At 36.8% G+C, this 12,495-nt stretch overlaps 1 protein-coding gene across 2 annotated transcripts in view; it reads right to left on the reverse strand.

Annotated features, from left to right (window-relative positions):
- DLG5 (discs large MAGUK scaffold protein 5) overlaps positions 1 to 12,495 on the reverse strand; it is a 108,807-nt gene that overhangs the window by 24,326 nt on the left and 71,986 nt on the right. For both annotated transcript variants that reach the window (XM_082765353.1, XM_082765354.1), the window contains exons 8-16: positions 10,951 to 11,181; positions 9,437 to 9,621; positions 8,721 to 8,846; positions 7,849 to 7,981; positions 5,053 to 5,180; positions 4,203 to 4,378; positions 3,665 to 3,768; positions 2,601 to 2,693; positions 11 to 1,030 (exon numbers count right to left, since the gene is read on the reverse strand). In XM_082765353.1, the coding sequence (XP_082621479.1) occupies positions 11 to 1,030; positions 2,601 to 2,693; positions 3,665 to 3,768; positions 4,203 to 4,378; positions 5,053 to 5,180; positions 7,849 to 7,981; positions 8,721 to 8,846; positions 9,437 to 9,621; positions 10,951 to 11,181 (2,196 nt within the window). The remainder of the gene's footprint in view (positions 1 to 10; positions 1,031 to 2,600; positions 2,694 to 3,664; positions 3,769 to 4,202; positions 4,379 to 5,052; positions 5,181 to 7,848; positions 7,982 to 8,720; positions 8,847 to 9,436; positions 9,622 to 10,950; positions 11,182 to 12,495) is intronic.

The raw sequence follows: 12,495 nt of genomic DNA on the forward strand, positions 1-12,495 counted from the left end.
AAAATTCTACCTGAAGGGCAGGATTAGGAATGGGCACAGGGGTCATTTTATGTCTCAGAGCAGGGGCTGATTTTGGCCTTGGTCTTTTAATCTCTGGCTCTTCAACTCTTTGAAAGCCAATATCATCTTCACAGGATTTTCTTGAAGACAGATGAGTGCAGTCAATTCCCTCCTCACGATAATAGTGTCCAGCGTTCCTGCTGCGACCCTTGAGAGTAGCTGAATCCTGCTTAAGTGCCAAGGAAACTGGAGCTTGGGCAGTGGCTGGGCTGGTGGGTGGTGATCCAGTTGTTACTGTAGACTCAGATGCAGAGCTTGCCTGCTGTTTATGTTTAAATTTGATCGAGTCACTTCTCTTGGGAGGGGTTGGAGGAGTTGAAGCTACTTCAGCTTTTGATGGCTGAGGCGAATGTCCTGTCACCTGATTAGGAGAAAGGTACTCCAACTTAGGAGGAGTTGGTGGTCTTTTGAAAGTATCAGGATCAAAAATAGATTTCCTTTGTTTTGGCTTTTTATAAACAGAGAACTTCTCTGTTTCTGTTGCTGAGATATTAACCATGACTTTTGGCCAGGTACCACCACTATGCTTAACACCATGTCCTTTGTCAAATGTGGTCTCCACCATCATACAGTCAGTTCCTGTAGGTTCATAAGGCAGCCTCCTGTTGTCCAAATCAACAACTCCATAGCCTCGGTCCCCATATGCCTCTGGGCTGAAGGAGCTGAGACTGTGTTCTGAATTACTGTGGCAACTGTGCATTGTGCTCCTGTGAGAGTCTACTCGTAAGGTATTATTAGGGAAGGGTTTGTGATCACAAAATGAACGACTGCTCTGATCACTCTGGTCCTTCTTGCCATCCATGATGTCTGGATTGAAAATGTCAGTTTGTGTTGAGCTGTTGAGTTTCAGATTCCTTTTGTTTTGGGCTTGTATCTCTGATGCATGAACCCTACAATTTGATATTTTTTCAGAATCTTTCAGATTTTCAAATATATTTTGACCACTCCAAGATGAACTCTGAGGAAAAACCTAAAACAAAAAACCAGAACCATATTTTTACAGCTGATTTCTGTTTAGTATGTGTGGTGGTTTTACCGTGCTGGGCAGCTAAACCCCACAACCGCTCTCTCACTCCCCCTCCTTTAGATGAGGAGGGGGAGAAGTAAAGCAAAGAACAACTCACGGGTTGAGATAAGGATAATTTAATTAAAGGGAAATAATTATAATAATTAAATAAAGACTACCGTGAACTAAACAATTTAACTAAGGGGAAATAAAAGGGAAAGGGGAAAAAAGGGAGGAAAACAAACAAACAAAATAAATGAAAGCTATATGGAAGTGCAGAGGAAAGAAATTACTCTCTACTTCCCACAAATGAGCGATGATTGACCACATCCTTGAAGCAAGGCCTCAACGCACGCAGCCGGTGTTCGAGAGGAGGACCGACATCTTCTCAACGAGAGCCCACCCCTCCCCTCTTCTTCCTGTTTCCACCTTTTATTGCTGAGTGTGACACCACATGGTATGGAATATCCCTTTGGTTGGTTTAGGTCAGCTGCCCTAGTGATGTTTCTCTCCTCACTTTTTGCCCACCCCCTAGGAGGGTTAGAGAAAGGCCCAATGCTGTGCCACTGCTGCTCAGCAGTAGACACAACACTGGTGTGATAACACTGCTGTTCCAGCTACAAGTACAGAGTACGGCACTGTATGGGCTGCTGCCGGGAAAGTTAACGTTCCAGCCAGACCCAGTACAGTATGAGGCATATTCTAGCCTCCTTGATTTACCTCAACCTGAATATATATGTACATATGTACAGATAATGTTGGGAAAATTTTAATAAAAAAAAAAATGCAGATTTAAAGCACAGATCATCATATAAAATTAAGACCCCCCAAAATTGAAATACTTCTAAAAACAACCCCCAAAAGGGCAACTCCACATCTAAGTGGAAGCATCAAACTGACAGCAAGTACCTCCATTCTAATTCTACCTTTGTTATGTTGTGCTTGCAATCATCTTCCATTGCCCATTGCACTTCATACATTTTATCTTCACAGTTTCTTAAAAACTCAATCTCTCTGGAGCTGGAATTGTCGCTGACAGGCCCAAAATAATGGGATTCTAACCCCAACAAGCTAAGCAGAAGAATATTTTTTTTTTTTATAACATTAACCCTGAAAAAGAAAGCCTACTACTTATCCCTGACGACAGAGTTCAATTTTCTGTGCAACTTCCTCCTAAGAGTAAACCCTTCTGTAGTCAGGAGAGAATTTATCTTTCATGCACAGAACTGGTGCAGCTCTGCAGCAGAAAGCAATAAAATAGCAGTAACTGTGCTAGAAGTCATTCCACGTGACCAGCAAACAAACGAGAAAGAAAAACAACAAATAAATTTTGTTTCCTACCAGATGCCACAACAGCCTTAGTTTGGAAATAACTATTAAGTGTACTATCAGCGAAATACATCCAGATGGTCCTATTTATAGCAGAGACTTTCCCATGGTGATATATTTATTTTTAATACACACTTCCCTTAACAACTAAGACAAGTCTGTCAAAGTTCAAGAAAACTCTGCAAATTAAGCTTTTCTTACTCACCTTCATCAGTGACAGGGTAAGAGAATCCCTGCAGTTTCGTAGCAAAGCTTCACATTCAGTAAGTGACTTATTATCTAGTGCAATGCCATTGATCTACATGCCAAAAAAAAAAAAAAAATCACAACAGAGATAGATAAAACCAAAATGGCAGGTGGGGAGCATCTTAAAGTACCATCTCTAACACAGGAAAAATACTAGTTCTACACGCATGTAAAACTTAAGTCTGATTGACCTTGTCCTGTTCTCCACTAAAAGCTAGGTCTTTTGAATAAATTTTACTATTCCTAGTAGAATCACAGAATTTTCTAGGTTGGAAGAGACCTCAAGGTCATCGAGTCCAACCTCTAACCTAACGCTAACAGTCCCCACTAAACCATTTCCCTAAGCTCTACATCTAAACGTCTTTTGAAGACTTCCAGGGATGGTGACTCCACCACTTCCCTGGGCAGCCTGTTCCAGTGCCTCACAACCCTTTCAGTAAAGAAGTTCTTCCTAACATCTAACCTAAAACTCCCCTGGCTCAACTTAAGCCCATTCCCCCTCGTCCTGTCACCAGGCACGTGGGAGAATAGACCAATCCCCACCTCGCTACAGCCTCCCTTGAGGTACCTATAAAGAGCGATAAGGTCGCCCCTGAGCCTCCTCTTCTCCAGGCTGAACAAGCCCAGCTCCCTCAGCCGTTCCTCGTAGGACTTGTTCTCCAGGCCCCTCACCAGCTTCGTCGCCCTTCTCTGCACCCGCTCAAGCACCTCGATGTCCTTCTTGTAGCGAGGGGCCCAAAACTGAACACAGTACTCGAGGTGCGGCCTCACCAGAGCTGAGTACAGGGGGACGATCACCTCCCTAGCCCTGCTGGCCACACTGTTTCTTATGCAAGCCAGGATGCCGTTGGCCTTCTTGGCCACCTGAGCACACTGCTGGCTCATATTCAGCCAACTAATAATGATGTTTGATAACATCTGTTTGATTACATTAGCCCTTACTCATTCATACATTCACAGTTACCTTCTGTTTCACAGACGTTCATAAGGAAAAAAAAAAAGTTACAATGTATTTAGACTTACAGCAATTATTCTGTCTCCCACAGAAAGGGAACCTTCTTTGGCAGCTGGGCTTCCAGGCACAACAGCAGCAACAAATACTCCATTTTCTAGGCTGACCCCACTTTCTGAAATTTACAAAACAAACATCAATGTACTCCTGCAGTTCAATTATCTTGCCCAAATAACTGCACATGTATGTCTGACCTGCCTGCATGAGAAAGAAATGTAACTACCAAACCAAATGAGCTTCTCCATTACTGAAATTCCTTTTAAAGAAATAAGAAAACGTTGTGTGAAAATGGGGATTTGGGGCATCCCAATACTTAACATAATCAGGGGTGATTGATGGATTTAATCAAATAGAACTAAGTATGAAAACAAAGATCAAGATACTTAAGGAAGAATCCTATCATCAATATGCTCAATTCCTAGTTTGCTACATAAAATTGATTCAAATGCCTATCTAGTAGTGGTTTAAATGGGATTTAAACAGAGGCTCAAAACATGTACCTTTATTTTGGTTGTATGAACATGTACATCCAGCCTTTATATTCATTACCTTTATGACCAGAAACATTGATGTGAAGAGGTGTTATCACTCGCCCACCTAAGGACTTCCTTCTTCGAACCACCATGTTAATAACACCTCCTCCATTTAGAACAGCTTTTATAACTTGCTTTTTATCCTTATTAGTAAGATCCACATCATTTATCTTCAGCAACCAGTCATTCACTCTGGCAGAAAAATTCAAATACAGATGTTAGTATTCCAAGCATACTTATCAGGACATTGTATAAAAATAAGATTCATGAAAAGGGGTGCAACATAGCCGATATCTCAATATGCTAATCCTTAGTATTCTGGCGTTCTCCATTCCTTAAAAAGCATTAAAAAGAAGCTAAGTGAAAACAGGAACTTAACTGTAGTCTGCTCTTCACTAGCAAAGTGAAACCATCAAATCACTGCTAAGTACTCCTTATTTAAAAGGAACTCTTCAAAGGGAACAAAGCGATTAAAACCCTCCTACTGAGGCTAAGAACAGAAACAGGTTTCAAATTATCCTTGACCCCTAACCAAAAGCTCACCTTCATCTTTCCCAAACTTTAAACAATCAATTTGAAGTTTGAAGAGAAAATTAACAGAACAGGAGAGAGACAGTGAAACCAAAGACAGAAGCATCATTTCAAATCCTGGGGAGTTTTAAGAGACAAGTCAAAAAGTTTTTAATTTCTCTAATACTTCTAGGTACTGGTCTTGTCAGTGTCATTTCCTAACCAACATTAATATGGTACACATGACAATGACAAAAGAAGAAATTGAAAAACAGTTAATACTGAAGACTTTTCACAATATGCTCATATTTAGTTTATGATCAATCAAAGATGTATCTTCTAAAGCAAAGCCTTACCTTAATCGACCATCCACAATACTTCCTTTGTCTACTTTGGTAACAAAGATCCCACAGTCTCCAGGGAGGTATGGTTCATTCACACCTTCTGCCACATCAAAACCAAGTGCTTTCAAGTCCATATCATCCTAAGAAATATTATTAACAAGTGACTCAACTGCACTGCCAACCCACGTGCCTCTGTCTGTTAGTAAGAGGCATCAGTGCAAGCTTGTACTATGCCCTTATATTTACAGGGTATATCCATTATAGCAAGTTGCTGCATTTTGTACTGCAACACAAGCTCCCTTTTTCATGAGGTATTAGACATTCTGTGTCATTAGGAAATTGATTTTCTCTCAGATGAAGGCTGAAACAACGTACTAGGGGAATTTCACAGAAGAGAGATGAGAAAGCAGAAGAGCATGGGAGAAAGCACTTTCAGAAAGCACCTGTTTTTAGGCATGATTCTGGATGTGTCATGAGAGAAAAAGGGCATGTTCTCCAAGAATGGGCATCACTTAGGAAGAAAAATAAAAAAAATTACAAAGCTAAGACAACAGTATTGCATCTCAGTGATGAATTCATAAAGCATATGCTTTAGTATGGGCAGAGACCACAAGTAAAAAGCAAAAAAAAAAGTTTTAACATTATAGGAGAGTGATTCTAAATATATGTTAGAGATAACATCCAACCTTTGTACAAAACAGGTAGTTCTCAATGTTAAAAATTATAAGCATCTTTAACAAATTAGTCATTGAACTGAAGTGGGAAGTGTTAATTCAGTGTTCATTTTGGTAAATGGGAAGGTCACTGCCAACAAAAAAAAAAAGAAAGTTGGTCAAAGCGATAAACTGATTTGTTATTGTTATTTTCAATGTTAAATGATACTCTTAAAAAAAAAAAAATTACAGAACTCTACTTGAAATCAACTGGACCAGAATTATACTAAAAGCCTTGTGACTCTTCCAGCTGTTCTACGTAACAAGAAAATTCACAGGGAAGAGAGTGAGGCTTCTAGAAAATAAAAACGGAGATATCATAGTATAATTGCTCAGCCTCAGAGTGAAGTGAACATTATTCCTCTCTATTTTGAGTTGAGAAGAGACTATTATTTCCCTGTTTTGAGCTGAGTAATTACGCAGAACTCAGGCATAAGGTGAGGTTGAAGCGAAAATAAAACGATGTAGATTTATTTGACTCTATAATCTCAATCCAGAAATTCAAATGCTGATAAAATGCTGATAAATCAGCAAGATTTCCCCATATATCTAATCAAGGTTTGCACAACAGCATTATTATAATTTGTTAATAGAAAAAAAAAAGGGGAAGTTAAATTCAAATGATAAAGGCTACACTCTTGAACTCAGTATTGCAAACATTTAGAAAAACCTTTAAAGTAAAGAATAACTAAATAGTTGTACATGAATAGAAAATTCATCAGGCCACTTTTTCTTTTTTTCTTTTTTTCTTTTTTTTTTTTTTTAACCAAAGGTACAGCATACATTGGACTTGATAGTTAATTTTTCCAGATAATTAAAACATGAAAGTTTTAGTTTTCAGTTAAAATAGATAAGATGGCATTGCATGAAATAAGTCAATGAAGAAGCTGGCCCGAAGAGATAGAAAACATGGTGAAAGAAGAGGAGATGTCCTGGAAAGATTCTAGAAGTGCTAGTCCTGATGAACCAGCATTGGTACTTGCTTCATATCTTCTTTTTCAATATATAATAATACTAAGTACTTTGAGTGTGAAAATAGGAATGTATTAATGATTCCGTTGGGACGCACCATCAGAACAAAACCATTGCAATGGTGTTAAAAGCATGACCCCAGGTACTGCAGCAAAATAAAAGAGATGTGATTTGAAAGCTTTCCATTGCTAATGTGGTCATTCAGGATTCAGCAAGAAATTCTAGTATGATTAAAAGCTGTTTTAGTTGAAACAGAACATGGAAAACTACGTCTAAGTGTTGTAAGTCAAAAATGACTATTAGCAAACAGTGTGACACATCAAACAAAAATTTCAAATAGAAAAGCATATACATGTACAAATAGCATGCAGAGCAGTGAAATTTAAATTCTAGACTGCAATGAGGAAAAATAAAATTAAATGGCCTAAAGTACTACTAGGATAAGAAAAGGATGTATAGAACACCAAATATAAAAATATTTATGTTCTTATATAGAACACTAAATAAAAAAATAAATATATTAATATACCAAAGTTGAAAAGGCATATAACTCTTTCTACAGAGAGGGAGATTATCATCCCTTCATCGCAGTTATTTAAGTGGAAGAGCAACGTTGCACTATAATATTAAAAGTAGTCATGATGAACATATTTTAACTTTACTAACCACCAAATCTAAGCAAAAGTAGGTGAAACAGATTCATGAAAGAGCTCATCTATCCTGTACACAGGTTGTAATTGATTTTGTCTATTACAGTAGACATCAGTGTTTCTATCACGTCTTAAATTTCTCCTGCTTTAGCATTGCCATTTCTGTTATAAATCACCAATTTAAAGAACAAAACATTTAACTTAAAAACACATTTTTGATAGTATATGGACCTGAGTATCCTGCAAGTTCAGATAACGGACTGTTTTTACTTATATACGGTATGAAGACAAAGATATAGTTTGTATGTTAACAGCTTGTTTTTGTCAAGTTTTCATCTATGGGCTACCACAAATGCATGGTTCCTATCGCAATAGAAAACTTTAAAATACTATATTTCATCATACATATTATCAAGATGTTGCAGTCGACTTCAAAACTACTCAAGACAATCCAGTTAGTATCTTTGACTTACTCTGTCTTTTTCAAATTCTACCACTTCTGTTTCCCATTCCAGAGAATCTGTGTCTATGGCTGAGTCATGAGAACTATGAGCCATCAGTTGACGGAATCTGGCCTCCTTTTCCAATTGATTCTCCATCTTCTCCCTAGGGAAAGAAAAATATTTATACACATAGACAAATCTTTTAAACAAACTGATGCACAACATTATAATGATGAGATAACTTGCATTTTATTTTCTAACTCAGAAGTCCAAGGTGTGCCAAATATTTGTCTCCTGCTTCCATCTTTGCAATATCCTTTGGCTACTATCAAACAGACTTTTACTTTCTATATATCATGCTATCTCTTCCTTACATTTTTTGCATTGCTTTTAAATGATTACAGTGCACAGCTTTATTTCTAACATGCCTTCCCGACAATGCATATATAGTTTACCCTGAGCTGAGCTGCATCAGTATGCTTATCACAAATCGGGCATAATAAACACCAGAAGAAAAACCTCTAACATAACCCATTGAAATGACATATAATGAAGTTTTTCTTTGCATTATTTTGGAAAGACAGTGAGAATACAGTAGGGAAGAAGTAAACTGCACTTAATCCAACTTCAGTGAAAAATTCCCATATTGCTTAAGTGTATTTACACAGTACAATCTTTAAAATCTTTGTCTCAGTAAGATAAAAAAAGTTGAAATTGTAAGAGTTTTAATCATGTCAGTCACAACAATTTCCACAGTAACTAAAAACATGAGCAGTGTTTCAACATAAAAAGATCGTGCTGCCAACAGGTATAAAAACAAACAGCTCATTCAGAGACAGAGCTAATGAAGTGAAGTTTTAATCACAAAGATTCCATGCAGTTCAATTATTTCTGTAACATACTTCAGTTCCTTCAGTTCACGCACAGCATCATTTTTCTGCTTTCTCATGTCATCCAGATTGCGAAGAGCTTCAGCCAAGTCACTCACAGCCCGGTCTCTCTCTCTCCTTAAGTTGTCACACAAAGTCCTTCAAAAGTAAAGGAAGCAGTTTCAAAATATCTAATAAGCTGCTAAATAATAAATAAGAAAAGGTTTTAAGGCAAAAAAAAAAAAAAAGCTACTTTTTACGGAAGAACTCATCAGAATTACTGTATCTTTCTTCACCCATTACAAAACTTTTTTTTCTTCTGATCTGTATTCTAGGAGAAAAAAATCCGATTAAATTATTTTTCCTTATTCTTTACGTGTGCAGTAACAAATATGTTAGGTACTTTTTCTGAAGTGTCCCCATAGGTGAAGAATTATTTGCAAGACTATAGCTATAACAGAGTGTAGTATAACCAGGCCTAGAAGAAGACATGCTTTGTTATTCTTTTGTAGCAGTGCTGCTAGGCTCTTAGGTATTTACTGGAGACACATTATAAAGATTAAAGTACAGACCAAGCAAAGTGTCTTGTAATATACCCTCAACTTTACAGAACAAACAAAAGAACTGATAGTGCAGGAGTTCCAAGAAGTTGAAACAAGTGCTAGTAAAATCCATTATATCCTAGAATTGCACTGACAGCACACATGATGTTACAAACATCGCTCATGCACCATTTAACATTTATTTACCGTATACTTTCCCTTTCTGCAACGATCTTATCCCGCTCTTGAAAAGCCCAATCTCTCCTACACTTGGCTACTTCTGCTTCCTGGACAGCTTCCTTTAGCTCTTGTGACATTGCCTCATATTGTTTCCGAAGCATTTCAATTTCTTTGTTTGCTCTTTCTATGTCTAGTGTAGCAGAATCTTGTATCTAGAAATTAAGAAACATAGATAAGGACAGTTTTAAATATGCACTCAAAGAACCTTTACTATATGTTACCTGAAGTAGCTAATTCTCACATTTTCATGACAAAAATCTACTTACCTTAATAACAACTTTGGGTTAAAAATCAAAAACAGTTGTAATGAATTTCATTCACTGACACACATTAAAGGAAGAAAATCTACATGAATAAGAAATCTTATTTGAAATTAATACCAGTGAACATTTCATATTGTATAATGTAAAAAACATTGTGTGCTTTTATCCTGTTCTGCTTATCAGACAAAAATCTTCAAGGAGATTCAGGAATTAGATATACTATTATGAGCAGTTATAATACAGATTTCCTGCATGAGTGTCTACTCAGGGACAAGTAGATGAAGAAGGTCAAAAAAGTTGTAATGTTTCTTGTTTTAGATAAAAATTACTTACTTCTTATATTAACTGGTTCCTCTACCATTCGCTATTTTGAACAAGAGAGATGATGACAATGGTAACACAGATGCATAAAAAGTACCTGAATTTTGCAGCACAATAAGCAGAAGTAAACTGCAATGGAAAATGTGGTTTAATACTTCCACAGATGTTCATTCAGGGTTGGCAAATCCTGACAGTTAAGACTAAATCTTTTTGTACTGATAAAGGGTTGGTTAATATTCAGTAAAAAGAGAATACGTATTTCATGAAAAAATCTGCTTTGATATTAAACAAATTCATATCCCTTTGTTATTTCATGAACATAAAAGTTATGGTACTATGCATTTTCAAACTAAGTTATATAAAAGCATTTACAGTTGTATGTGGATTGACTTTTACTAGCTCATACAGGATGAGCACCAGTAAGAACTCATCAATTTTAAGAATGATACTATCCATACACAGAAACAGATTGTCTTTATAGTAAGAATGCATACAAATTTGAACATTTACAGTCATATTTTATTTAACTTCCTTTGTAAATTATTAGAAACAACTAACATCCTGAGCAGGTCACAGGCATGAACAACACGCAGTAATAGATGGCAACAAGCCTACCAGCAGGTAATAAATTGCCTAGGAACCTGCAGGGTTACAACATTATACTGGCTTCCTGTTATTGCTCTTTTTAAAAACAAACTTAATATGAAGCCTGACTGTATTTCTTGCCAATACAAAGCTCTGTCACTACTTCTTAAAGAAGATAGATGCATATGTAGGCACTACAGTGTGACTCTAAGCAAAGGGGGAAAATAACTTATGTTGCCAGATCTTGATCAAGTCTCATGAAAATGACCCTTTGATTCTAATAAGAAAAAATAAACTGAAAACTTGCAATACCTGACGGGCTTGATAGTATTCCCTTAGTAGATGGTCTCTCTGGATGATAGCTTCTGTCCTCTCTTTTCTGGCAACATCTCTTTCTTCCTTCACCGTCTCTATATCCTTGCAAGCTTGATCAAGTTCCTTCTGGGCCTCTGCTTTGTCCTTCACTTCATGACAATATTTTTCCAGCAACTCATTCCTCTCACAGATTGCTCGATCTCTTTCTACCAGAGCTGAGTTTAGCTCCTAAAACAAGATCCATTGTTTGCAGTAGGTTAAGTACAGAAGGAAATGGTTCATCTTTGCAAATGGATATATGCTGACAACCTAAAAATCCTACAGAGATTGTCACCAATTTTCTGAAAAATGGAAGCAGAACAGTACTGTGCTCATATTACATACAAGTAATGACTAGCAAAGAATATTAAGTGTGGTGTTACAGTTATCACAACATCACCGACATGTCTAGCAAAATGATACCACAGAACAAAGAAGATATGCATGAAGTGGCATGTGTGTCTCACAACTGACTCAGAGTATGGTTACTTGGTGCAACTATGCAGGACTAGAAATATTATATTTATTTTAAGGTGTTTCCGTAAGAATGAGGCACTGAAAAAGTTAAATTTCAGACTGCTGCATTTTTAGATGGTACAGCTCTCTAGGAGCATTCAGTAATGGCCAAAGTCCTTCTACATACAGGCACTCTTTCTAGCTGGAAATCATTGATATTTTGATCTCAAAAAGATTCAAAACAGCTGGTATCTGAAAGACAGAGAAAAGAAAGGGTCTAAATACTTCAAGAGAGAAAGGCACCATGCAATGAAGTGACAGTTCTGTTCTACCTTCATGGATGATTTGCAGTGAATAAAACTGAGAATTTAAAGCATGGAAGACCATTGTATTTTGCAGTACAAACATAGTTGCTCTTGAGCTATGACAACTAATTAAGGCTACTCAAGCTGTTAAAACACCCGTGATGTATTAAAATGGAGAACTTTGTGCTAGAGTAAGACAACTACTAGAAATCATGACTCAATTTGTGAACTTCAAACGTATCAGCAAATCCCAATTAACAGAGCACTCAAGTTTGGTTGTGATTTTTATTTTTTTTTTTAACTGAAGAAAAAAATTCCTAAACCATAGGGTAGTGCAATCAAATTTCAGTACTGTAAGCAATGTTTTGCACAGCTTAATTGTAGTCTGTATCAAAATGTGTGTTCAAGTATATGTGCTAAACTGCTAAACTTAAAGAAAAATATTAAGTCTTTTCTAACATGTAGCAGAAATGAAAATCACCACAGTATCAAAGCAGAGGGAAAGTTGTCAGAAATCCCTTCATTAAACAAAAATTTGAAGTACTTTAAAACAATTTTAAAAAGTATTGCCACAATTTATTCCAGATTGCTTGGTATAATCTGTGTGTAGAAGAGCAGTCATTGCCTCCAGTGGTCAGTAGTAAAATTTCACCTCTGTCTTTTTCTATGACGTTTGCACAAAATTACAATGCTACAGCACAGGACCACCTGTTATTTGGCACCGGTTAGTACAAACACTGTT

Source organism: Aythya marila (genome assembly GCF_965140915.1).
Source record: "Aythya marila genome assembly, chromosome: 7".
Classification (NCBI taxonomy): domain Eukaryota; kingdom Metazoa; phylum Chordata; class Aves; order Anseriformes; family Anatidae; genus Aythya; species Aythya marila.